The 27,380-nt window shown below is 35.5% G+C and overlaps 3 protein-coding genes across 6 annotated transcripts; all 3 read left to right on the top strand.

Annotated features, from left to right (window-relative positions):
• Positions 1–3,868: 3,868 nt before the first annotated feature.
• On the top strand, positions 3,869–6,442 carry LOC108992844 (inactive LRR receptor-like serine/threonine-protein kinase BIR2). 2 transcript variants are annotated; one of them, XM_018967525.2, is made up of 2 exons: positions 3,869–4,160; positions 4,297–6,442. In XM_018967525.2, the coding sequence occupies exons 1-2, from the start codon at positions 4,123–4,125 to the stop codon at positions 6,146–6,148; spliced, it is 1,890 nt and encodes a 629-aa protein (XP_018823070.1). In that variant the 5' UTR covers positions 3,869–4,122; the 3' UTR covers positions 6,149–6,442. The 2 variants fall into 2 exon arrangements, with proteins under 2 accessions (XP_018823070.1, XP_018823069.1); XM_018967524.2 differs by having other exon boundaries at positions 3,870–4,166.
• A 3,758-nt stretch (positions 6,443–10,200) lies between these two features.
• On the top strand, positions 10,201–14,123 carry LOC108992881 (putative rRNA methyltransferase YlbH). Of its 3 annotated transcripts, none has more exons than XM_018967590.2 (9): positions 10,201–10,397; positions 10,488–10,585; positions 10,775–10,873; positions 11,355–11,459; positions 11,638–11,742; positions 11,940–12,078; positions 12,951–13,066; positions 13,158–13,214; positions 13,589–14,123. In XM_018967590.2, the coding sequence occupies exons 1-9, from the start codon at positions 10,259–10,261 to the stop codon at positions 13,664–13,666; spliced, it is 936 nt and encodes a 311-aa protein (XP_018823135.1). In that variant the 5' UTR covers positions 10,201–10,258; the 3' UTR covers positions 13,667–14,123. The 3 variants fall into 3 exon arrangements, with proteins under 3 accessions (XP_018823135.1, XP_018823134.1, XP_018823136.1); XM_018967589.2 differs by having other exon boundaries at positions 10,485–10,585; XM_018967591.2 differs by having other exon boundaries at positions 10,485–10,585; positions 13,162–13,214; positions 13,589–13,705.
• Positions 14,124–22,877: 8,754 nt separating this feature from the next.
• On the top strand, positions 22,878–27,168 carry LOC108992879. Its single transcript, XM_018967586.2, has 9 exons — positions 22,878–23,203; positions 23,381–23,461; positions 23,560–23,913; positions 24,589–24,724; positions 24,846–25,008; positions 25,291–25,419; positions 25,560–25,754; positions 26,620–26,742; positions 26,841–27,168. Exons 1-9 carry the CDS (start codon positions 23,020–23,022, stop codon positions 26,931–26,933), a joined length of 1,458 nt encoding a protein of 485 aa, XP_018823131.1. The 5' UTR covers positions 22,878–23,019; the 3' UTR covers positions 26,934–27,168.
• Positions 27,169–27,380: the final 212 nt, after the last annotated feature.

Raw genomic sequence — 27,380 nt, 5'->3', positions numbered from 1 at the left:
TGGTGAAAATTAAGACTAACTTGGGCTAGCATTCAATTCTCGAAAGATTGGAAGAGAAAATTCTCATTCATTCAAAATAGTATAATCAATTACAATGAAAAACCAAAATAAATAGTACCAGGGTTCGGCTAGCCCTCCCCCAATTATTCCCTCTAACAACCTTAATCTCAAACATAAATCAAATTCCTAAGTTTAAGGAAACAATCTTATCAAATGCCTAAAATAAAGAAAACAAATTCAAACAAATTAACAAATAGATAATCTTTTTAATTTGAAGGAGATATTCAGCCAACCCTTTAGCAACCGCCCATTCTCCTAAAATGAAAGGGTTTGCCTCTTCCCCTAAGTCCAAGGGATTTGCCAACCAACCCCTAAAATCAAGAAATTGGCTAACAACTTGATCCTCATCTAGTTGACCTTATCTTGGACGCCCAATGACCCATCACTCAAGCCATGCATGCACCCTAATGCCACCCTTCTAGCCTCGGCACGCCTAGCCCTCCTAGTGACATTACGAATGACCCTCCTTGGATCTCTGTCACGTTGCCGTGGGTCGTGAGTTTCTTTTGTGCCAAATGTTTGAATTATAAGATGTATGGATGTGGGTTTCGGTTCTGATCTAAAAACTCAATCTGATCAAGTAGCTTAGTTTGGATCGGATAGAAAATTTATTTGGTGGGTTTTGTTTCTCCATTTGTGGCACCGAATGGATTTTGGTCCAATCTCGAGGTGGAGTTTTTTCATCCCAAACAGATTGATTGAACTACAAATATATATTTTTTAAATATTTTTTTATAAAGTATATATATATTATGTTATATAATAGTTATATAAGTAAATTATGTAATTTTTATCTAACCTATGACTATTGACAATATGAAATATGAAATATAAAATATATAATTATTAATTATCTAATATCAATTAACTAATATATAATTATCAATTTTGATAATTTGAATTTAGGCTAGTTTTAAGTAAAAAATGTGCAAATAAAGTTAAATAGTTTTATTATTCAAAATTATAAACATTGTGGTCTTTTTTTATACTAATGGACCAAAAATACACATTGCGTACTTTTTTGTATACTTGAAGAATGATGGATTTTTTTATATGATTGGACCCATTTGAAACTGGCCTTGATCGATATGGATCAACCGGACTGATAGCTAACGGTCTGATCTGGTCTACTAGAGGTGATCGGTTGGGTTCGGTCATGAAAAATGATAGACTGGACCAATTTACACCCCTAGATATGGTATTATAGTATGAATGATAAACATGATTATATTTCTTAATTTATATTATTTATTTTATCTTTTTATTATTGCTTTACATAGCTTATTAAAAATATAAACATAAAAAGTAGATGAAAATTAAGATTTTAATTTTTTAATTTTTGTGTTTTTGAGTATTTTTTAATAAATCACGTGGCATCACATCAAAAATAAAGCGAATGATATAAATTAGAAGGCATAGTAAAATTACTTAGGAATTATAAGATAAAGCCTATACCATATGGATTAATGCTTAATTGCCTGTAGGTGTAACACTTGGATTCAATATATTGCAATATATACATTGAAGGGGATAAATTATCCCAAGCCAAATAATCAGGCCTAGCCCATCAAATGGTTCCAATTAGAAGACAACAAAATAAGAGATGAAGAATAGATAAAGATGAGACAATGAAAGATTATGTGTTAGGAGGAAAATAAGGAAGAGACGGAAAGGAAAAATGAAATAGTGGAAAGAAGAGAGGATATCAGACATGCATGGGAAAAAGTGGTCGTTCCTCACCACTACCGAGGAGCACACGGAAAGAGGAATCCGATAAAAAGAAACAGACAGACGACTCTAGGGGGATTTCAACTTCTTTTTTGGCTTCTTCAACATAAGGAGAATGAGACTAATGACGACATTTTTTATGCAAGAAAACGTAGTTTTGATTTTTATTATACAGTGAAGATGAGAGAGTGTAAAACAAACATATTATAGTGAACTTTTCCTACCCAAACTCTCCATGGACGTAGGCAATATGTCGAACCATGTAAATTTGAGTGTCTTCCTCTCATTTATTTTTCATGCATTTACTTCTTATTCATCGCTATAGATGTATGTACCGACGCTATATAACTACACCGGACCACTATCGGGGACTCCAAATCACATCGAGCAATGCTCAGATCGCCATAGCGGGTCGAAAATTATTCTTTTTCCCTTTTCAATCTGTTGTGCGATTTTTTCGACATTAACATATATATACATATATAAGAGAAGTGCTAAGCCACACAAATATTTTATAAAAATAATTTTACAAATTTATGTTGTTTCTTGTAATACGTTAGATTTATTTTATAATAAAAATAATTTTACAATTCATGTGATATGTTATATTTATTTTATAATATAAATAATTTTATAATATGATGTTGTCAATTTATAAGTTTATTTCTATTAAAAAAAAAAAATTGTGATTAAAGTATATATTAATGCGAGCCAATTTGATAGGACGTCACATAGAATCGTAAAGCAATAAACTCGTGAACTATTTTTTTTAGGAAAAACATTTAACTTGTGAAGTAATTATTATAAAACAAGTGTTCAAAATCACATCCAAAATGATTGATAAAAGAGAAGTGGGTCGGTAGTTAAATTAGGCTAAAAGCTTCGCAACTTCCATAACATTCAGTTCACTACTACAAGTGTTTGACACTTTGACCGCACCAACTCTGTTCGTGTGAGGGATTAGTTTATTTTCGAGGATAAAATAAAATGTGATAAATTAAGATAAAAGTTAAATAAAATATTATTAAAATATATTTTTATTTTAAAATTTAAAAAAATTAAATTATTTATTTTATATAAAATTTAAAAAAATTATAATAATTAAATAAGATGAGATAATGATAATTATAAAAATAATCGAAACTTTAAAATTTACGCCCACTTTTAAAAGAATAAGTTATACATATAAATTATTTGTCTAGATAGTGAGATAAAATGGTACGAGATGATTTTAGATTGGTTGAATAAAATATTATTTTTTAATAATATTATTATTTTAAAATTTTAAAAAATTAAATTATTTATTATATTTTATAAAAAAAATTGATAAAGTTTGAGAATTTTGTATCCAAAGAGCCTGACACCTTGCAAACGTAACATTTACGGCTTCATCTTTGACCACTCTCCCGTTTCAGAATTTTCAAAGCCCCAATCACAACGCTCAAATATATTATAAGTAAATATTATAAGTTAGGCTAAAATTCATGATAATCCCGAAGTCTAATTTTGTTGCAAAAATACTTGGTTTAGTATGCTTTCTTTAATAATTCGCTTTCAATCAAATTCATTAAAATAAAAGCAAAGTCGTATGATTTTTCAAACCAATGAGCACTCTGGATTCCATGGAACGACAAAGTCTCCTTTATTCCTTGAAATCCCATCACACATTTAAGTTTATGAAAGTAGATATATTTTTCTGTCATTATAAGTTATAAATATATATTCATTTCCATTTACAATATTTGATGTTATGAAAAATTATTATCTATGTTGAAAATTGTTCATCTCTCTGCAATAAGATGTTTTCTTGGGTGATTTCGTTTTAAGATTAATATAGAAGGAATGATCCATTTTCTAATGATGGTATTTATGATTGCAATATTATTATCTTTATAATCATATGATAATGTAAAAATCCACCTACAGTTCAAACCTTCTCCACCCAGTACTCCCAAATGGAAAAAAGTGCCAGTTTCTGATTGGCTGTCTAGAAAAAGGAAAATTCCACAGGGATAAACATGTGAAGACGGCAAGAGTATCATTTATTTTCTAGTGGAGCATCCTGCATCCAACCAGGCAATTCTCAATGGACCTGGTCAGTCTACAGCCTTCTGGTCAAAAACCCCTTTAATTAGAGTCCTCTAATCAAACAAACCTAGTCAAACAAGTTGTAACTATCAATCAGATCTAGTACACACTAACCCATTGAAAAACAATTCATCAACTATACCAACAATAATTACACCATCCCACCCCCTCCTTACGGAATTGTGATTTGAGTTCGAGATGCCATTTCTTCTCCAGTAGAATTTCGTCTCCTACCGCACCAAGTCAATGGCCCTGATTTCTCCCCCTTACCGCTTCCAACAGTCGTACGCGTAAACATTCATCGCCTTTCTTGGACTTTTTTTTTTTTTTTTAATTTATTTATTGTTTTGAGTTCTTTTAGTCTTAGAAACTGCATATTTGAAAATTGGGTGCTGGTTTTGTTTCGCTTTTGATGATCAGCATGAGAAGTTTGAGCGATGCCAACAAGTTTCTCGTGATATTTAACTTTGCCATCCTGCCGATTGCGTTGTTTCTCGCGTGTTGTGCTTCTAAGGCGCAGGTGGTGGAATTAGACGACTTCAAGTGCCTCGAAGGTTTGAGGAACTCACTGGACGATCCACTGGGGAAGCTCAGCTCTTGGAGCTTCAACAACAGGTCCGCGGGCTTCATATGCAAGTTCGTCGGGGTCACTTGCTGGAATGACCAGGAGAACCGCATATTAGGCCTCCAACTCCGCGACATGAAGCTGTCGGGCACGGTTCCGGAGTCCTTGAAATATTGCGGAAACATGCAGACCCTGGATCTCTCGAACAACGACCTGAACGGTACGATACCTAAAGAAACATGTACCTGGTTGCCTTTCTTAGTAACCTTGGATCTATCTAATAACGGTCTTTCCGGTCCTATCCCACCCGAACTTGCAAATTGTACATTTCTGAATAGTCTGATGATGTCGGATAATAAGCTCTCTGGTACCATACCTTACGGGCTCTCTAGTTTGCCTAGGCTGAAAAAATTTTCAGTGGCGAATAATGATCTTACGGGTAGGGTGCCGTCGTATTTCGACACGCTTGATGAGGCCGATTTTACTGGGAATGAAGGGCTTTGTGGAGAACCTTTGGGGAAGTGCGGTGGGTTGAATAAGAAGAATTTGGCGATTATAATTGCTGCTGGAGTGTTTGGTGCAGCGGGGTCTCTGTTGCTGGGTTTTGGGGTTTGGTGGTGGTTCCATTTGAGGTTGAGTAAGAGGACTAGGAGAAGGTATGGGTTTGGAAGAGATGATGATTGGGCTAAGAGGTTGAGGGCTCACAAGCTTGTTCAAGTTTCCTTGTTTCAGAAACCGCTTGTCAAGGTTAAATTGGCAGATTTGATGGCGGCCACCAACAATTTCAGCCCAGAAAATATAAGTATTACCACTAGAACGGGGACTACCTATAAGGCAGTGCTGCCTGATGGGTCGGCACTTGCGATCAAGCGTTTGAGTACTTGTAAGCTTGGGGAGAAGCAGTTTCGTTTGGAGATGAATCGATTAGGCCAGTTTAAACACCCCAATTTGGCACCCCTTTTGGGGTTTTGTGTGGTGGAGGAAGAGAAGCTCTTAGTCTATAAGCACATGTCTAATGGGTCTTTGTATTCTTTGTTGCATGGAAGTGGGGATGCATTGGACTGGCCAAGTAGGTTTAGGATTGGTTTGGGTGCGGCAAGGGGTCTTGCTTGGCTGCATCATGGGTGCCACCCTCCAATTTTGCATCTGAACATATGCTCCAATGTGATCCTTATTGATGAGGATTTCGATGCTAGGATAATGGATTTTGGGTTGGCAAGGCTGATGACTACTGCTCATTCTATTGAGAGTAGTTTTGCCAATGGCGATTTGGGAGAACTTGGTTATGTAGCTCCAGAATACCCGAGCACATTGGTTGCTTCCCTTAAAGGAGATGCTTATGGATTTGGGGTGGTACTTCTTGAATTGGTAACTGGTCAAAAACCTCTTGATGTGAGGACTGCTGAGGAGGGATTTAAGGGCAACTTGGTGGATTGGGTGAATCAACTCTCTACTTCTGGTCAAACAAAAAATGCCATCGATATGGCTCTTTGTGGAAAAGGGCATGATGAGGAAATTTTGCAGTTCCTGAAAATTGCATGTAATTGTGTGGTTTCTCGGCCCAAGGACAGGTGGTCTATGTACCAGGTTTATCAATCATTGAAGAGTATGTCTGGAGACCATGGTTTCTCTGAACAAGACGATGAATTTCCACTGATATTTGGTACGCCAGGAAATGATTCCGGAGCAATGAAGGAGGAAGCATGACAGAGTGGTTTTGAGGATTTCTACATCTTGTGGTAAGGGTTTGAAGGATTTTAACTAATGTAAATGGTGTCATCTCCATTATAGCTAGTTTTGTTCCATTTATACGTATAGCTGTGTTATTCAATAAAATACTTAAAAACCGCAGGTTAAAAATATATTTGCCGTTTAATGTATGAAATACAGCCTCTAAAAAGAGGCTAAAAGTCTTCAAGACACTGGGGATATATTCCCCTGCTTGTTGCTACCTGCCTGCCATTTAACATCAGTATGCCATTAAAGGTATCATTCACCTTATTTACAGCGTAATCATTTAAGCTCTCTGAACTCTGAAGCATTAAGATTCTGTAAACGAAAAAATGACCCGTGTTTCCAGAATACCTGAGATACTCTTTTAAATCTATACTGGTTTGCTTTACTAGCAATGGCTTCCACAAAATCTGTATGTTTTTCTGTACATCATACCATTGTTGTTCATACTCCCTACTCTACTTGCTGTCGAAATCCCTTTCATAGTTTGCAGTACTCTGCCAATGAAGTACCATTAGTTCTTCAAGAAATTAACAGCTCCAAATATGAACTTATCTGCCACAATTTTGGAATGTTTTGAGTATTAACAGTGCAATGCACTGGTTGTAGACTTGGCAATATGCATTTATAGTCTTTCAACAAATCTTTTTGTTTATTTGCTTAGTCTTTCAACAAATCATTCAGGTAGATTGGTGCCTTGAACTTGTAAGTTTGGCACGTCCCCTTAAACAGGCAGAACTGAAAAAATCAGAGGTGCTTCCTCGATAACAAATTTCCCTTTTGTGATTCTGTGACTGATTTGCTGTTGGTGAATTGGTGTCCGTCTAAGAAAAATGAGAAATTTTACATGGAAGTCTTACACTACTCACCTCCACCTAATCAATATGTGATTTGTTATTTTTATCTTTTTATCTTAATATACTTAAATATGTATGTTTAAATATGCTGTTGTTTAAAATGATAAATCACATGTTGATTAAGTGGAAATGTGTGGTGTAAGATTTCATTGTAGCATTTATCCAAAAAAATATCCTGCTGAGATCTGCCCCTCCCTGAATATACTATTTTTGTCCTCGCACATCATTTCTTAACTAGATAGCAACAGATAACCAAAAAAAAACAAGATAGCAACAGACTCGATTAGTAAAGTTATTCATGAGATGCATGTGAAAAATGCTAAATCCATACTGGATTTCCCTATACAAACCTCTGAATATATGAAAATTAGCTACTAAGAGTACTAGTAGTGGACTCAATAAAATAATATTTTGGTCAAAATTTAATTAGATTGCATAAAAATTCATTATAGTGGACTCAACAAAATCACAATATTTTTAACTTTTTCACTAGCCAAGTCTGTTGAGTCTAAGTTGTTGGCCAAATATTATTTTCGCATAAAAATTACCCCTCCTGCATGCTATTCGTACAACTCCAGAAAATTTCTCTTCGTCTCAAAAGCACGAAGCGCCCAAATCCTAAACTCAACACCAAAGGCGGCCACTCTCCATTAATCATCATTTCAATGACGTGGTATTATCCTGCTGGAGTGTTTCAAGTTCCAGTTCTGCAATATTATGATTAGTTTGTAGGGGTGCTACCCGCCTCCTATAGGGCGGGGCCACCCCTTCCCCGCACTCCGGCATGGGGCAGGGAGTGGGGTTTTCATGCCCGTCTCCCGCCCCAGTGGGCGGGGTGCAGGGCGGATTCCCCGCCTCCGTCTCGTCTATTTAAAAAAAAAAAAAATACATTTTACTTGGTTTAAAAATTATTTCTAAGTCCAAAAGTAATTAAAAATATATTTTTGGACTCAAATTATAAATTTAAATTTTGTAAATATGATTATAATTTAAAAATTATGTAATTTTTAAATTTGCTAGTGCATATTTTGTGTAAATTGAAGTGTATTAGTTTTTAAACTATATAATTTTTAAATTTGTCAGTACATATTTTATGAATAAGTCTAACAAATTGTAATATATATTTATATTACACAATTTGTAAAATATGAATATATATTTATGTTTATATATATATATATATTTATGTATATATATAAATGTAAGTTTTGGGGGGGCGGGCCCTCCCCACCACCTGCCCCCGCTAGGGGCCCTAGATGCGTGGCGGGGGGCCCAGCCTCAGCATGGGAGCAACCTTGCCACCAGCCCCCGCGGGGTGGGGGGCCCCGCCTCAGCATGGGAGCAGCGAGGTTGCTCACCCCGCCATGTGGGGACGAATCAAAAAGGGGAGAGGCAGTGGGGTGCAGGGCCCTGCTGCCCACCCCTAATTAGCTTATGCCAATTTTTTCTTTTAAAATCTAATATCAACGTTAGAAAATTAATGTGTATTTTTTTAATAACGAATAAATATTCAAATTACATTAAAATTAAAATAAATGAAAATGTCAAAATCAATATTTTAATAGAATAATGATAGATTTGGAGAGTCTATTATTTGGTGTTGTTGAAAAGTAACTAGTTAAATTTATAAAAGTAAATTCTCTAGTTAAATTTTGGCCAAATTTTATTGAATCCACTACTAATGCTCAAAGAAGGGCATCCAAGTTCATATACACGGTTGAGTTTGCACATAAGCCATGTAGGACACTTGAAAGAACCATTGAACAATAACAGGGTAGTTTTTTGAAAATATTCAACTATTTGGAGGGACAATTCCGATGCCAATATTTCAATGGTGCCAACACTTTTATAATGGGGTATCTTTTGAATCTCGACATTGAAGAATCATTGAACAATAGTAGGGTATTTTTTGAAAAAATAACAGGGTCTTATTCATCTATTGAGGCCCAGAAAAATGAAGAGGAACAGTTTGTAGCAATTACTGTATATACTATATTTAGAAGAAGATTGCTACATTCACAAAAGAATTACATAAAAACAAGAGTGCAACTTCAGGCCGGTTGGGTGTGTAATTACATTTTACACCAATAAATCACAAGTTGACACATAAAGAATACAACTTCAGATAACCTAAACTCACACAGTTTTTTTTTTTTTCTTATTCTTTCTCTCTCCCTCTCTCCTTCTAGAAATTCATTTCAGCCCAAAATTGTGACATGCAATCAAGAACCTTGCTTCGTTTTCTCTCCCTCCCTCCTTCGATTGTTGCTCTCCTCAAGATCCAAGGGAGTTGTGGCCATCGACGAGAGATTTGTAAGGGTATTGTTTACATTTCTATCTGATTTCATTGCCTTTAAATTTATGTTTGGATGCTAAGAAAAGTGTTGTCCTAAAACCTTGTTCTTTAAATATCACAATCCTGCCCTAAAATCAACGTCGATTTCAATTTCCAAGTAATATATTTTATTTATTTATTTATTATTATTATTATTATTATTTATCGTGCGTATTATTATAAACCAAGCTCTCCATAAAACAATTTTGTTGGGATGCAGAGTGTGCGTGTCCAGTATTGCAAACTAGCTCATTCATCTCAAACCAGAAAAAAAATATGAGAGATGAGAATAAGAAATTCGAGAAAGAAGAAAGGTCACGTGGGGAGGAGAAAAGATGGAAAAGAGAGTGGGGTTTACTTGGATGCATATCCCACCGTAATTTTTACAAGTCTACTATGTGCTTATTTTTTGTTGGTTGGTGTAAAAGGAAAACTAACACCTGACTGGCTTTAAAGTTTTTTTTAAAAACAATCCTATAAATTGATATGGTTTCATATGATCTGTTAGATCTATTTTATAATAAATATAATTTTATCATCTGACGAATCACATCAAGCTACGTCAATTTATGAGATTATCTTTGTGTAATTATTTTGTGACTAGAGTTTTTTTCTATTCAGAAGTTCATTTAATATTAATTTACAAAAATAAAGATCTCAGGAGTATTCAACCAAACAATTATTTTAACACCTGCTGGTTAAATCTTCCAAACGCAGCGTTTTAAAACGGACTGGATTCGACGCGTCGCTGACTCGCTTTCGGATTTGCCCAATGCGGAAACGACGACGTTCGATGCAAGAATACGCAATGTTGTTGGGAAATGGGTGTTTCTACTGTCCTAGTTCTCGCCTCGAACTCGATGATAAGAATTTAAGGCCAAACCTCCGGCAATGGCGGTGGTTTCATCGTCTCCAACTCTCTTGCCACTGCGCATGAACCTTGGCTCATTTTCTCCAAATATTCCTCTCTTCAGTATCTCCTCCAGACCGAGCAATCGGCCTCGACCACCTATCATCGTCTTCTCTTACAGTAACTTCGTAATTCTTTTGTGTGCGTACAACTTTTTTCAAATTTTGCTGCTTTCTTATTGAACTTTCTCGTTTCGTGTCATGGTAGCAGAAGCGGGAGATGGTTTGGCTAGTGAGGAGAAGAAGCTGTTGCTTGAGCGCTACGGTCTCGACCCTGACGAGTTCTTATCTGAACCTCCTCCTCCTAAGGTTCTCTCTCTCCCTCCTCCGGATTCCCGTTTGGTTGCTGAGAAAACCGAAATGAGGAAGAAATTCGTTATTTTTTGTCTTCAGTTTGTTTGTTAGTTTTTTTTAATTTCGTTTTAGTCGAGTAAAACTTTCATTTTCCTTCTCTTTTTCTTCCTTGGAATTTTTGGTGATTTTATATATGAATTTTAGACTGGGAAGAGAAAGGAGCTGCAAAAGAGAGGAAGGGGTAAATCCGTCCAACCACCAGAGGAACCTAAGCCACCACGGGCTACACATAAGTTGCTTCAGGTATGCCGTTTCTCTAGTTCGTCTCTTTTGATCATTTGCTTTTGCAAGGGTGAAAAACTGATGACCATAGGACACTAATTCCAAATTCAAATTATTATGCGTTAAACAATGTTGGTTTTGAATTCTGATGCAAGCACTGCTGTGAAATGGACTTTTGAATGGTTCCTTTTTCCTACGTGTACCATGTGACGTTACCTTATCTACACTGCTAAAGGACTTTTTAATTGAGGTAGATGCCGGATATACAAATCATGGCATGCGGGTTCCATATATTAACACTGTCATGGCTATGGCTCCAAAAGATGGTTACTGCCTTTTCCTGTAGCCCTGTAATTGTGGGTGGAAAACCTAGACAAGGCAATTTACACTATGTTGATCGCTAAAATGCTTTTTTTTTTCTTTTTCTTTTTTCTTTTTTTCTTTTCCTTGGCAGTCTGAGGTTTCCTTTGTGCAATAAATCATAAATTTCTGGCCATTGCAGGTGCTTGGCGGAAAGGCTCGAAGAAAGAAGTTGTTGTCGCCCAAGGGTATGGATGTACGCCCGATGATGGAAGTTGTGAAAGGTGCAGCCTTTGATATATTGCAGGTACTAGTTTTATCTTAATCTTAAAGTCTGCTTACGTTTTTCTTTACAAATTTTTAAGTTTTTCTGATCAGTTAGTGTTCTTTGACTTGTAACACTAGTGGTCAATTTGAGAAGGAAAATACTTATATGAAGTACGAACACTCATGTTTGTGATATTAACTTATTCGACATTTTTTAGGCAGCTAGTGGTTGTCCTGCAGCTTTAAGGCCTGGCCGCTGGTTGGACTTGTATAGTGGTACTGGATCTGTTGGGATTGAAGCGATTAGCCGAGGATGCTCTCAGGTACAATCAGTTACCCATTAAGTATCTCTTAAGGTCACAAATTATGATGGTTTGATACTTGGAACGTTCACTTAGGGAGCTAGAGCCCAAGAGCCCATAAAAATTGCTGGAAATATGCTGTATAATTTTGGTTTAAAAAGTTCGTTGCATTTTTAATCTTGCTGAAACTCCTGCTTCATTGAGTTGAACATTTTCAGGTGCATTTTGTTGAGATGGATCCTTGGGTTGTGTCTGATGTTCTGCGTCCAAATTTGGAATGGACTGGGTTTCTTGATGTTTCAATAATACATACTGTTCGTGTTGAAAACTTCTTGGAACGTGCTGAGCAATTTGTAGGTAAGTGCTACTCTGTGTGTGCGCGCGCACATGTGTGTGGCTGTGTGTGAGATTGTGCATGCATGTACATATGCCTTTAAGAAACATATGCATAAAATTAACCAGAACATTTATCTTGTTGAGGAATGTGTAGTCAAAAATACTGAACAAAAAGTGTCAGTCCTGCATGTTGCTTAGAATAATATGATCTCCAGGACACAATGAACTTGCTCTTAGAATATAAATTAATAGTTATAGCAAATCACAAAATCTGCCTGGACCAGGATTATAAATTTAATAGTTGAGTATGGTACTCACTTTCCAGATCAGAAAAAACTTGTACATCTCAGTGGATTCATGTGGCATCTGCCGCTTTATAACTTGTAGTTGTGGAGCTCAACATACTGAAGGTCTTGCAAACGACAATAACTTATGACTGATAGGCTTTTCTTGCTTGCCATTTAGTTAACATAACTTATGACTGATACTGAAGAAGTGTACCCAAAAGACCTCTTGTGCAATGATATGGATCGGAACTTTTAGCAGCTCATTGACCTCTCCTCTTGAATTTAATCTCTATCTACAATAAAATGTTTAATCTTTGGATTCATAACTTCCCCTTTACATGCATATGCTGATAAGCATATTTCCCAAAATCCTTAGAGCAAATAAAGAAGAGTTGGGTGTGGCCAAATTTACACATATTGAATGGTCTGGACATGTATCATGATGCAATAAACATGTGACAAGGAATATAGAATAAGAAAAATAATTGTTGCATCAGATCTGTCATGGAGCATAATAATTAAAATAACAAATAGTTAAAGATAAAAATGCTATATAATTGAATTCCCTTTCTATATGTCACAATATAGTTCTTTTTTTCTGTGTAGGTAAAGATGGATCATTTGATTACATTAGCGTTACCCCTCCATACACTGAAGTTGACTATGGAGTTCTAATGGGCCAGATTTCAAAGTCACCCTTAATTGGAGAAGATACCTTTATTGTAAGCTCAGATTTCATGTGTTCTGCTTAGCTTGGATTTGTATGCATTTGTGTTTCAACGGTATTTCTCTTAATTTGATGAACTTTCCTAGGTAGTTGAGTATCCTTCAAGAACGGACATGCTTGATACATGTGGATTCCTGGTGAAGGTAATTCTGATAATCATATTATATAAAAAATAAAGTTTAGAAGAGCTAATGAATCATCGTAATGACTGCTCAACTGCACATTTTCTGTGGCATGAATGTTAAATTGGATAATTCAAACTGGTGGCAATATGATGTGGGTTTATGGTAAATTTTCTATATCAAAGTGGCTCTACGTATATGCACGATCACCTTCTTCAGTTATGCTTCTGCTATCACCAAACACACCTTCTTCATTTTTCCAGATGGATTGGGTCTACATATATCATTCAAAGAACTAGATATGTGGTTCTCAATATGTCATCAAGTATGGTTATGTATGTTAAAGTGATATCTCTGTGTTTTTTGGGATTTTAACTGGTAAAATGGAAGCGCAGATAACTGATCGGCGGTTTGGACGGACACACTTAGTGATATATGGACCGACATGGGCCCAGAAGAAAAGGAAGCCTTAAAAGTCACTTTTGGAAGCCAGCAGTAGAAGTTTAATTCAGATCCGCTAGTGGAGATGGAAACTGTATCCTGGAACTGAAAAGAGTTTGCAGTGGAATACATCACATCTCCAAAATCTTTAAGTAATTGGTGTACTGTCTTGGAGATGGAAACTGTAACCTGGAACTGAAAAGAGTATGCAGTGGAGGACATGGCATCTCCAAAATCTATAAGTAATTGGTGTACTGTCTTCTCCTGTCGAATTTTTTTCTTGCCACATTAGCTGTAACGGACTTAATGGCATCAACTGTTCCATGAGTATGTTCAAATATGTTGAGAATCATTTCTTTCTTGTTTTTCAATGCGCATTGTTGAAACTTATAGACAGATCAACAGATACATTCATTGCAGGCCAAAATCTATTGCCTGTATGCTTAACTGGTTCAGTCTGATTTATAACAGATGTAGGGAATTCCACAATCTGTATTTGAGTACTTTAACAAGTCGGTATAAATCTTCTAATCTTCCCTCAATATCCAAGGTTCTGAAATTTGTTATGTATATACAATTGGCATCTTCTGTTACTTCTAGCACTACAAGCATCATGGCAAGTCTGAATGTCATTTTTAACCCAATAGAGGCCATTATAGGCGCATATTTTTTAATGTTGGGAATCATTATACGAGTATTTTGCAGTTAATTTGATTGCTGATGTTTATTTTACAACTTAAAAAAAAAATCAGCAGTCAAATAAACTTAAAATGTTTCAGTGGCTTTGACAAAATTTCAATTTAAACTATGGACTGGAACCGTTTTAAAAGACCAATAAGCAGGTTGTTTTGAAGACGGGGAAAAATTAGCTCTCCCCTTCCCCACCTTTGGCTCCTTTTTAGTCTCAAACTTCTGAAACTTGGATAAGGTAGCTGAGATTTTTGGAATTAGTCATACCATTAGAGTGGGGTCAGCCATTGGGCGTCATAAAACTAGGTGTCAGGGCATCTTCGCTGAATGATTGCATTAACTAATCTTTATAATACAAGGGACTGACACCTAAAATCTATCGGTTTCTGTAGAATGGAATTAACAATGGGGCTTGTGAAGAGCATACATTGTCAGAGGGGCAATGTATAAAAATACTAAATACCATGAAGAGAAGAAGATTTTGATATAACGGGGGAAGGTGGGCCACCTTCAGTTGATACTTTGAGATCTGTAGGGGGAACTGCATCTTTCCTGTTTTCTAGAAGATGATCGAGATGGGTTACTTTTGTGATAGAAAAAACAAGAAGCAATCAGCCTATCTTCTATATCGAGATATACTTCCTCAAGCTTACTTGAAGCATGCTCATTTTGGACAGGAATGGGCTTGAGTTTGGTCACCAATTCATTATGTCTAATTCAAGGCTGATGGGTTCGGAGTTGTAATCTCTGGACTCATTATTAACTGATTCGGATTGGTTTGGGGTCTCTATGTTTCAAATACTTATAGGTAATTACTATTTATTCTCTCCTATCCTGGGACCGGCCAACCTGCGGACGTGTGAGCATCTTGATCCACTTATTTTAGCACTTTTGACTCTCCATTGTGAGCTTTCATGGTAATGTTAACTCTGCTTTTCTTTCCCTTCCATTCCCCCTCCTCCTATTCCTCTGTTAGGATTGTTAATAGTAGAGTTAGGGACCACAAAAGTAAATTGCTGTAGAGAAGATCCCTTCAGTGGGACCAAAGAAATTGGGGGACTTTCACTGGTGAATTTATGATTTGTGACCTTGTGGACCTTTCATTTCCCTCATAATTGAAACAGTTACCCCACAAGTATTATTGAACTGCAATCCTACTGGAATTGCATAGCTACATTCTATTTTAAGGGAATTATGCACTAAAGACTATGAAACTGTGCATTCAGTCATCTAGCTTTGAAAATGACTGAAATTCAATGCTGGATAGAACAATGGAACCTTTATTCTCCTCAAACATGAAATAGGCATTGTATTGGAAAGAGAGGGGGGGGGTGTGGTGTGGTTGGAGAAGAAGGAACTGTTTTAACATTATCAAAATATCTGTTCATTATGGTGATTGCTTCGGTATGGCGATTTAATGTGGGATTTTCTCCAAACAGGTTATTATAATCGGTTTAATGGCAGGCAAAAACTTTCTTTTCAGACACCAAGAATGCAATCATTGGGTGTATGTTACTCACATGTTTGGTGTTTTAAGGTCTTTTACCTTAGTATGATAATTCTTCACTGTCTGCATTACGTGTGGCAGTCCTCTCATGTGGTCTAGCACTTAGGAGATTGCAACTGGTACTTTCTTCAATCATCACTCTCAGCCATGCTGGTTCATTGCAGAGATTCTTATACTGGATAGGGACTCATTCTATAGTTATCATGAGTGCAACAAATATAATCAGAATTTAGAATCTGCTTATCCCCTTTTACTTTCTCATCTTGTGTTATGACAAATATGAGTGTATATGATACAACTTTTTATGAAATCTTGAGAAGGTACCCATAATAAGGAATATACTCTGCTGTTCCACTGCATTTTGGTAGAATTATTTCATATGAGATTGCATGTCTGTCTTCTTACTCCTCTGTAACTGTCTGTATTCTGTGTCTAAGGGTAAAACTTGCTGGAAGAGTGACGTGGTCATCCTTCTCTGAAGAATGTGGAACGCTAATGATTTATTAGTGGTCTATTGAGTGGTGTCCAATTAGGGCATGTGCGAGTGACCATGGGTCAGGAAAACATTGTTCCCCAATTATAAAATTGACCGGATTGCATTAATAAATAACAGTTGATTCAGTTGATAGTTTCTCTTGAATCCCTTCTTTTCAATGGTTTCCTTCTTTTAGTTTCTGTTTTCTTTTTGCTCATCTTTCCGTGTATCCTTGATGGGATTGGTGTATGAAATTTCAGATAGAAAATGCAACTACTTGTGCAAAATATGTTACTGTCAGAGCGCACGGCTGCAGCCTGCAATTGCTAGGCATCAAGATTTTCTGGTTTGACAATAGCACTTGCCATTCAGATATAATAAAGGGTATTCGTTGAGAATTCAGATACTCGAGATGCAGATGTTATGTGAGAGAGAGAGAGAGAGAGAGAGAGAGATCTTTTTGATCAAGTGGTTAAGATAATGCTGTATTTTGGAAACCAACTACCAATAATGGGAGGTACCTGGACCCTCACTGTTCCATATAGGCACCAGGCTATGTGTTATACAAAACTCAAGAGTACGCCAGATTAGGGGGAATAGTGAGGTCCCCTTTGCTTGCTGCATGAAAATGCTCGAAGCAAAATAAATAAAGAGACCTTGCATGGACCCATTTCAATACATAAAGCAAACTAGAATAACCAACTTTTTTGTTTTATTGGCCTTTGTACTCACTTTCTTGCTATGTTCTGCCTTTATATAGAACAAACCCACTTCTTCCGCGCCAACTTAAAAACACCACCTAATCACTTCTCCCACTGTATTCTCTCTTCTATTCTTTTGTTCTGCTCAAGTGGGAGGGAGCTCCATAATCTTTTTGATCCTCTTCTTCTCCATTTCAACATGGTCGTTTTGTGTCACTCTTCATATACTGCTTTGAACAGCCTCCCAATTTGCTTGACTGAAAAGTTATAGGAGAAAGAGAAGAACAGACATGGTGTGTGGTAGTAGGGTTTTCAAGGTTCTGTTTGCAGCTCTTGTATTTGTGGGTGCCATTTGGCTTTTGACAGTTGGAATCCTAGCAAACCGGGCAAGTAAAACATCGACTTTAACGGTAAGATCAACTGAAATCTTCAAGTATTGGAAACAGATTGGAAGAGAAAAGCGTGCTGTTCATTGGCATTCCGATCCTAATTACGTGAGCAAGAGAAGAGTACCTAATGGACCTGATCCAATTCACAACAGGTACCTGTTTCTGTTTTCTTTCTTAACCAATTATGCATTATAATTTATGTACCATGTCAAAAGCATACTCATGTAAAGTGGAGGATGAACGAACATTGCTTTACGCTTCTAAATTATGGAGGGAGGGACATTCTTCCTCAGCCGAGGAACGAACCCAAAGAAGAAAAAAGCTTGACTCCAATTTCATAATTGCTCTGAATCTCAACGTGGTTTTCTAGAGTGACAGTGTACTCAAAAAAATACTATTGTCTCTGCTCTTTTCTTGTACATCTGATGATCAGAATGGCAGAGAACTGTTGTGTTTTTCGTCTTTATTTAACATCAAGAATCAAAACTGACCCAGCTCTTCAACAGCCCCTGTTGTGACCTGAGCTGTCGCTAAGGCGGTGGATCATAAAAGAAAGATTATCATGAACTGGTATATGATATGCGTGGAAGTCGATGATAGTTTTTAACTCTTTACTAAAAGCTTCTTTGAACCAATCTTTCTCTTATTTTGATGAGAAACAAATAAAGACATCGGGGAAAGAAGTGGACCACTTTAGTTAGGAGGGAACATACAGAGATGACTCCTTTCCCTTTTGTTCAAATTTTCATTAATATATTGCAAGTTCAAATTTTCATTAAAAGTGCTAAAACCATCATTCCCGTAAAAGTTTGTTGTTCAATACGAAGAGATCTGGTGCCTCCATTTAACTAGTCTCTTCAATACACCTTTCATACTACTTAATACTCCTAATATTTTAGGTTAAAAGCTCCCAATTGGAAGTTTCCCAGTAAGTAAATCATAGAGCTTGTCACGGAAATTGCCTTTTGTTTAGTCTATTTCAACCTTCAAGATAAAAGCCATTAAGAAAATGAAACCAGCCCTAAAAATAATGACTCTCTCTCTCTCTGATGTTAGTGTTTTGTGTGATATGTTATTCAGGAGAGCAGTGAAGACTGGACGACCGCCTGGTCGAGCCTGAGCGTGGAGAGCTGAGAAGCATCAGAAATTGTGTGGAGGGGCAATGTGCAAAAGACTTAGATTTTTTATGATCCTTCAATCATTAGGCAATCCAAGTTTAATCGTGTTGTCCAGAACACTGATGCAAAATGTTATATATGATTGGGTCCGAGTGCTTATAAATATTTTGTAGTGAGATTATGTGCGATTCATTCAGTTACTAATCATTTGGAACCATCCTAAGATTTGTGTTGATTAATAATCTGTGTGTGTGCCTGAGAGAGAGAGAGAGACAGAGAGAGAGGAAGAAGAAGAAGAAGTTGATCATTAATCTCTCTTGATTACTCCAATGTTAGAGCATTCTCCAAGAGCTGCAGCGTGGTTTACTTGGATTGGTGATTGCATGAACCGTAAAGTTTTCGTGCTTACTGAAAGAAGCAGAGTTTTTCTGATCAGACAAAATACACGGGGGAACCTTGAGAAAGATTGAGCTTTTGGAGGTATCCCAAATGCTGTTTTCTTGTCCCTACTTTGAATATTTTTAGAGAGAGATTCGTGGATAGGGATTACTTTGCACGGAGAAAAATATGATCAAATAGGACACCATAAGAAAAAGGAACTACCCCTCCCCCAGAAAGGTTCTACTCTATGTAGTCCCAATTCATGATTGAGTTCAGCTTGTAAAATATTTTTTTCTCAGCTTATTGCAGTTGGTTTGGTGTTGTTTTTTTTTTCTTGTATTTGTACTTTTTATATGGCTTGTGCTCCCCACCTAAAGCAATTCCGATCTTCTCTTTTTCTCTTTTTCCCTCTTTGTATGATCTGTTTCTTCTAAACTTGTGTACTTCTTAATTTACTGGCTGCATCCTTCAGTCCGTTGGATGATTGTAGGAGACTCACAGTCACATCCCACCACCCTATATATCCAAATTGGCTTTCTAATTGTAATATTCTCTTGCCCAAAAAAGTAAAAAGAAAGAACTGCATACACAGAACTGAATGAGCAGCATACAATGGACAGCATCTGACCTAAAAAAAAATGAATGATTTTTGTAATCTTTTTTATTAACATCTGGGAAACTGCATGAGCTTCATCCAAAGACTCCCTTTTCTTTCAAGGTAAGGTTAAACACAATATAGCCATATACATGGACACTGGTGTAAACAAATAAAACATCTCTTCTGATCTATAAGAGTTAAAAAGGAAGAAGCAATATCTGCTCCTTACTTTTTCTTTTTACTTTTTCCTTAGCTTTCTTTTTCTGGTTTGATTTTTGATTGGTTCGAGAAGGAAAGACTCGGTCCAAAGTAACTAAGATTCAAATTGAAGTGCCTTTTTGCTGCATGGGAGACAGATTCCGATCTTGGGCAGTTCCTTTGATTGAGAGAATGCCGTTTTGCCATTAAAATATAAACCCTCATGACTTCTAGGTCACAGTATGAGTGATCAAAACATGGCCCACAATCCTGTGAGGGATCCCACTTGTATGTGTATGTTCCCCTATCATCCAATCCAGAGATCAGTTTCACTTGGTCACTTTAGACTCTTACCATCTGATTTGTCAACATTGCCCTAAACATCCGCTCCTATGTTCATCAAATTCACGCGTAAAATATTTGAAATGCAAAGTTTTATCTTTAAATCTTGTCATTTCTAATCACGCGCCGTTCGAATATAGAAATTGTTTCATCTAATTATTATAATTTTTTTAAATTTTAACATAAAATATAATAAATAATTTAACTTTTACAAATTTCAAAACAATAATAATATTAAAAAATAATATTTTATTTAACTTTTATCTCATCTCATCTCATTTCATCTCATCTCACTATTCAGACGGAGCCTAAGTTAATTTATTTATTAATTTTTTAAATAATTACTGTGTTGCAAACACAATTGAAAAAACTAAAATTAACAGGAAGAACAATATTTCTCATAAAATATTGATATTTGTGGGATTGAGCTGGAGATATTAGGTAGTCGGGAGTCAGGAGCATGCAGGAGTTGTAGGAAGACATACTAGACAGAGTAGCGTAGAGGGCATGGGTGTGCAGACCATATTTATTAAAGTCAAAAAGGTACACAGTATTAGCTAAAAACAAAAGGTTAAAAAGAAGAGTTTTGCTACACAACCTCCACCACACTCCACACTCCATAATTTTTTAAAATTTTAAAATTTTTAAAATTTTTTAAAATTTTTTTTTTGAGTTTATTCTTTTTAAATTATTTTAAATTTTTTATTCATTATTTATATAATAAATATTTAATAAAAGAAAAAAAAATAAAAAATAAAAATAATGTGGAGTGTGGAGGTTGTATGAATAGTAGGAGGTTGAGTAGATTTTTTGTAAAAAGAATAAAATGATGCACTAGAGTACACTACATACACCATGCGTATGCCGGAAAAAAATAAAAATAAACAGTTTTTAAGATGTAAAAAATGTTTTAAAAAAAGCTTTTTTAAAAAAGAAAAAAGAAAGATATGAATTGAGATAAGAGCAATAGAAAAAAAGATGAAAATAGTCAATAAAACTTATATTTTAGAAATAAAAATTTTTTCTCATTAATCATTATTCACGACTCAACATCTTACGAGTAACACTTTATAAAAAAACATAACTAATTATGAGTCATATTAATTTGTTCAGAGAGCTTAAATTATGACTTAAAAAGAGGCCCATGAAGAAGTAGGGCTGTTACTTCACCAGTTAATTGGAGAAGGGCCAAGACTGGCAACTAAAGCCTGAAGAAAGAGAGCAGGAGTCGAAGTGAACCTGGGCTCTCCCGAAAAAAACATATGGAGTTCACTCAGACCCAAGCCCAGAATCTCAATCTTATCTGCAGGCCCAAGTAACCGAATCCATTTTTTCTCATGGGCCAAGTGCCCGGATCTTGCACTCGGAAAAATCAGATATATATGAAGTCAAGCCGATACAAGTGCTTAGTAGTTTTTTTTTTTTTTTTTACAGTACAAGTGGTTAGACAAATGTCATTCTAGGTTTTATCTAAAAAATTATAAAAAAAAAATTAAACAATTTGTTTGTTTTTATAAATCGTCTCATTTAATTATTATAATTTTTTAAATTTATAAACAAAATAAAATAAATAATTTAATATTTTTAAATTCTAAAATAAAAATAATATTAAGAAATTATATTCTAATAATATTTTATTCAACTTTCATCTCATATTTTATTCAAGTTGGATATCTTTTTTTAAAAAAATATTCTAAATTTTGATATATAATTTTCTCTAATAGATAAATGAAAATGCTATACATCAGTTATTATTCATCTTTATATTTTATATCTACAATTTTTTTTTTCAAACAAAAATTCATAATATGTGAAATATTTTTGTATAAGATATAAAGTGTAAAGTAATAAATAGTAATTGATGGAAATAATTATTATAAACAAATTGTTCAAACTGGTCACTATCATGATTTCAAATAGTTGCTGATTTCGTCGAATTACGTGAAATATTGAGACTCGCGTTCATACATTCTTTTTAATTATTTGATAAGTAATTTAGATATAGTTATAGATTATCGTATATTTTTAAAAAATAAAAGTTAATATTAAAAAATAATTTTTTTAGATAAATCTCATACATCTATTTTTTGTAATGAGTTAGATGCTTATACATTCTACGAAAATATCTAGAATTATCATTTATATCATTTCTCCGTTACCAAATATCAGATAGGTTAGGCTCCAAAAAAAAAAAAAAAAATTCAGATATGTTAGGTTTGCACAGTAAGTTAAAATGAAATGAGTTAAGATAAAAGTAAAAAATTAAATAAAAATAATTAAAATGATATTTTTTAATATTATTATTATTTTATGATTTAAAAATCTTAAATTATTTATTATATTTTATGTAAAAACTTATAAAAATAATAATAATTAAATATGATAAAATAAAATAAGATGAAATAGATTGATAACTATCAATCCAAATCGAGACAGCACATTCTTTAGAAAACATTTATTGATGTCTCGTTTATTTCGTAAATGAAATGAAATGAATTGAAATAAAAATTAATAATTAAATAAAATATTTTTAAAATATTTTTTATTTTATAAGTTAAAAAAATTGAATTATTTATTTTATTTTATATAAAAATTTTAAAAAATTATAATAATTAAATAAAATAAGAAAATAATAGTTATGAAAATAAACTATACCCAAAGACCTCGGACGCGTACTGTGTAGTTTAGTCGTCAAATCTCACCCCAGCACGATTCTTTTGAAAAAGTGGACACGGTCTGAGTCACCACGTGGCATGTTAATAGCCGTTAGAATAGCGCGTGAGGTCCCCAGCGGAAGGTTCTCCTGCAGTTACAACTGGTCTCGAATTTTGGCCTGTTTCTTTTTTATTTTTTACCCCGGGAAGACTCGGCCTAATTTACAAAGATCGGAGCTTGTTGGAGATTTTACACAGGAAAAGAAGGGAAACGAAGAATAGCTAAAAGAAGCTCCGAGAGAGAGAGAGAGAGAGAGAGAGGTAGAGAAAAAATGGGGGCTTGTGGTTCGAGGCCACAGGGCTGCGTGGGAGGTAAACTCCGTTTGCCTAGGAAGAAAAAGAATAATCGGAAGCGAAGAAGACTCTCTAAGCGCCGTGTTTCATCTAATACCCTCGAGCCCAAGGTTGATTCCCGGGGCCCCATTGATCGTTCTTACTCTAATCCTAATTTCCAAGGTTTTTCTTCTACCTCATCATTGCTATTTTCTTCTTCATCTCTCTCGCACTCTCTATCTCTCCCTGATTATTTTTTGATTACTTTTTTTTTTTTTTAATTCCATGCTTGATTTAATTGTAATTTAATTGGTAATTGGGGTGGTTTGGAATTCTTATTTGTTATGATTTACTGTTCAGCAAGTAGAGATGCGGCATGGTTTGATTCTGCCTCAGTGCTCGAGTCCGAATTGGACGATGAGTTTTATAGCATTCATGGTGGTATGCTTTTTTTTCCCCTTATTGAAAATCAGTTAAGCATTAAAATTATTCAAACTTATTCTTGAATTTAGAACTTCAAAAAAAAAAATTACGTGCAGATGCTTTTTCTCCGAACGGCTCTGAATCAACGTTTTCGTCCCGAAAGGATTTTAATTTCGAAAAGAATTGCGAAAACCAGTCTGCCATAGAGGGTTCTAGAAATCCGAATGCCAATAAGGTTCATTGGAAAGATTCCAAGTCTCTGTTCAAGTCCGATGTGTGTTGTAGAGGGGATGAAGCAGTAACACCGGATCATAGTGGTATTCTTCCGAATACTTGCTTGCCGTGTCTTGCTGGAACTGCGGTGGTGGAAAAAAGAAGAACATTCGGTTCTGGCGCACCGAGTTTGAGGAGAATAGCGCCATCGAAGCTTTCCTTCAAATTGAGGGAAGGACTTGCTGATCCGACAATTGGTGAGTGTTTTTCAATCCTACTCCCCCCACCCCCCCCCACAAAAAAAAAAAAAATCGCTCTAGCATTTCTGTTATCAGTCATGAAGGTGGCTCCTACTTAGTGGTCGTATATGTGATTGTATGTTGAGCCTTGCTCAGAAGGAGGAGTTGGTTAACATTTATTATCAATGTTTAACCTCATTTAAACATCGATGATAAAATGAGTACTTGTTATTGGAAACTTTAATTCAGAAAGGGTAGAATAACTTTCTCATGTTCGTGTAATTAATGGAGTGGGACAACATTACCCGGACTATGTGCATCCACACGAGACCTTAATTGCTGTGGCCAAGGTGATAGGAAAAAAGTGACAAGCCCGGAACTAGTGTAATTAATACCATTCTTTTGCTGAATAGTGTATTTATACCATGTTTGTGTACAACGATAGATCTTTCATGCTTGAGTGCATGGTGGAATATAGGTAGAAAACTAAGAGGTAGTATTTGTTTTCTTCAAACAGATATGCTTTAAAAAATATCTAGCCTACACATTTTACATGTAATGATGCTTATCATCTTTAGGTGACCTTTTCGTAATTCCTTTTTTTTTTTTTCCAGCATAATGACAATTAGTTCTTAGATAAGATTGTTTATCAGTTGACCAGCAGCTCAAGTACGTGCTCTCTTGTTGTCTCAGTTTCACCCAAGGCGCTTCTGCAAAGACCGATAGCAGGTTCCTCGATTTCTAACTGCCCCTTAGAGAAGAGAATGCCTGATTGTTGGTCACATATAGAACCATGTGCTTTCAAAGTCAGAGGGAAAAATTATTTTAGGTGAGATGTAGTACTATTTGTAGGGTTATGGTTTCTTCCATTTATATGCTTTTTTTTTCCCCATTTTTGGGCTGTTTGTTCTTCATTTGGATGTTGCACTTATTCTTGATTTACTTGATAGGGATAAAAAGAAAGATTTTGCTCCAAATTGTGCTGCATATTATCCTTTCGGCGCTGACGTCTTCCTATCTCCAAGGAAAATTGATCATATTGCTCGTTTTGTGGAACTTCCTCATATAAATCCACATGGAGAAATCCCTTCCATACTTGTTGTAAATGTTCAGGTATCCATATCTTTTTCTTTTCCCTAGCCTGAATGTTGCACCGTGTCCCTTTCATCATTGCTAGTAGAAAGAAGCTGCAAACAATTGGTTCTTGTTTTCCTACCATAGTGCCTGTGCTAGACACTTGATGATATTTTTTAATACATCCTGTAGGGGTATAATTAATACGCCTGCAGTCTCTTTGTCCACTTGGGAAGGGAGAACCCCCCTCCTCCCTCTTTTTTGTCTTTATAAATACTAAAGCTAGTCCAGTCAATATTTTGATATCCTTTTTACTTGCAGATACCATTATATCCTGCCACATTTTTTCAAAGTGAAAATGATGGAGAAGGAATGAGCTTGGTTTTCTACTTTAAGCTATCTGAAAGTTATTTAAAAGAGCTTCCCACTCATTTCCGAGAAAGTATCAATGTAAGATGATTGCACCTCTATTTCTGATTCTTAATATCTCTCAATGCTTCTCTATCTGGGTAGCTTTATGATCGTCCTTGTATTTATTGGGCTCTTAATACTTTATTAACCTTGAGTGTTTTTGTTTCTGTTCTTAACAGAGGTTGATCAATGATGAAGTGGAGAGAGTTAGAGGTTTCCCTGTAGACACAATTTCCTCTTTTAGGGAAAGATTAAAAATCTTGGGCAGGCTGGCAAATGTGGAGGAGCTTCATCTAAGTGCGGCTGAGAAGAAGCTTATGAATACTTACAATGAAAAACCCGTTCTATCACGCCCTCAACATGAGTTTTATTTGGTAAGTTTCTGTTAATTCCATGTTCCTCCAAGATGATTCTTCCATATCGAACACTGTTCCATTTTCTCTTTAAAAAAGAGTAATGCTAGGTATAGTCTTAGGGTGTATAAGTCTCGTGTACTCCCTTTGAATAAAATTGAGGCCCACCATTAAAAATGAATTTTTTTTTTACGTGGGTCCCAAAGTCCACTTTTTTCAAAGAGAATGCATGGAGCTTGCATATCCCAAGATTGTACAAATCATTTCTCTATAAAAAAATGTTGTTCCATCTTCCTGACAAGCAATTACTTGCTGATTGTTTGTTACATTTAGGCATGTGACCTGCACATTTTGCTATATTGTTTTTTGGTTAATCTGAAGCATCATTCTGTCTTATTAAAAAGTAACATGTCATATTAGGTTGGTAAGACATTACATATTTGAGTTGGTATTGTTCCATGGGTGAGTCCTAAGGGCTTTGCAGTGAGGTGGTTTCCCATCATAAAAAAAAAAAAAAACATATTTGAGTTGATACTCGGATGCAAAGCTGCCACGTATGAGATTGCAAAGAAGAAACATAGAACATGCCCATTGCAGTTCGTTCTAAGGTTGCTTGTGTATTTATCAAATATAAATTCTAAAGGAGAATGAGAACTTATAGTTTCGTATTGACCTAGCATGCAATCCTGCAATGCAATTGGAAGTACCCTGTTTTTTCTACATTTTGTTTTCCATTCACTAGGCTCAGTTGTGGCAGGAATTCTGAAATAGAAGTTTTCAGTAGTTATTATTATGAGTCTGTGGGAGGAAGCTATTCATCTAGCATCAAAGAAAAATAAAGATTGTTTTTAATGCTTTTGATATTTTTCCATAAAAATTGTTACAGGGACAAAACTACTTTGAGATCGATATTGATATGCACAGATTCGGCTACATTGCCAGAAAAGGTGTAGAAGCATTCCAGGAAAGGTTGAAGTTAAGCATCTTGGATTTTGGCCTGACAATTCAGGTAACCATCTTCGTCGAGATTTTCAGCGACACTAATTATTGGCTTTAGTAAAGATCTAGATCTGATTTTGCGCTCTGCATCTCGTTATTTTGAAACAGGGCAACAAGGCAGAAGACTTGCCAGAGCATATCTTATGTTGCATAAGGTTGAATGAAATAGACCGCGCTAACTATAACCAACTGAGCTTTTGATACACAAGTGATCGAATGCTGTCAGGGTTTTCAATCAATGAAGAGATAATCGAGTGTGTCATCCTGAATATCTATTGAGACGCCCTCCCTGTTGTATCTTGACGTTCGGTCGAAAATTAACTTTAGTAACTCGAATTTGGAACGCAAGGGCCTCATTCATTTGTACAGAAGTTCAAACTATAAATGTAAGGTTCTGAAAAAGATAACATAATAAAATGCAGTGAGTTTTTCTTTATGAGATTGCTATTCGTAAAATGATGCTCATCAGTCATGATATTTCTCTCAAAGCTTGCTAAAGAATATGGTGGCTGCTAACAAGCTCAACTGGGTGGGTATAGAAGATACGAATTTACTGTATGAACTGATGTTGACTCTAGCTGCACGCAAGCCTGTTTTTTATAATCTGTGGTTCACATGTGGAGAAACTTCAGATTCCTTCAGTTTTCT

Source organism: Juglans regia, chromosome 1 (genome assembly GCF_001411555.2).
Source record: "Juglans regia cultivar Chandler chromosome 1, Walnut 2.0, whole genome shotgun sequence".
Classification (NCBI taxonomy): Eukaryota; Viridiplantae; Streptophyta; class Magnoliopsida; order Fagales; family Juglandaceae; genus Juglans; species Juglans regia.
The sequence above is the reverse complement of the archived record's forward strand: the minus strand, read 5'-3'. Positions and strand labels throughout refer to the sequence as shown.

Bases quoted from the DNA above. Each gene is read 5' to 3' on its own strand.
- LOC108992881 (XM_018967589.2), top strand. From the start codon at position 10,259: ATGGCGGTGGTTTCATCGTCTCCAACTCTCTTGCCACTGCGCATGAAC. The intron at 10,586-10,774 runs GTTCTCTCTCTC...TATGAATTTTAG, and splicing joins CTGAACCTCCTCCTCCTAAG to ACTGGGAAGAGAAAGGAGCT. The intron at 13,215-13,588 runs GTAATTCTGATA...ATGGAAGCGCAG, and splicing joins CATGTGGATTCCTGGTGAAG to ATAACTGATCGGCGGTTTGG.
- LOC108992879 (XM_018967586.2), top strand. From the start codon at position 23,020: ATGGGGGCTTGTGGTTCGAGGCCACAGGGCTGCGTGGGAGGTAAACTC. The intron at 25,009-25,290 runs GTATCCATATCT...TTTTACTTGCAG, and splicing joins TACTTGTTGTAAATGTTCAG to ATACCATTATATCCTGCCAC. The intron at 25,755-26,619 runs GTAAGTTTCTGT...AAATTGTTACAG, and splicing joins CTCAACATGAGTTTTATTTG to GGACAAAACTACTTTGAGAT.
- LOC108992844 (XM_018967524.2), top strand. From the start codon at position 4,123: ATGGCCCTGATTTCTCCCCCTTACCGCTTCCAACAGTCGTACGC. The intron at 4,167-4,296 runs GTAAACATTCAT...TTTGATGATCAG, and splicing joins CGCTTCCAACAGTCGTACGC to CATGAGAAGTTTGAGCGATG.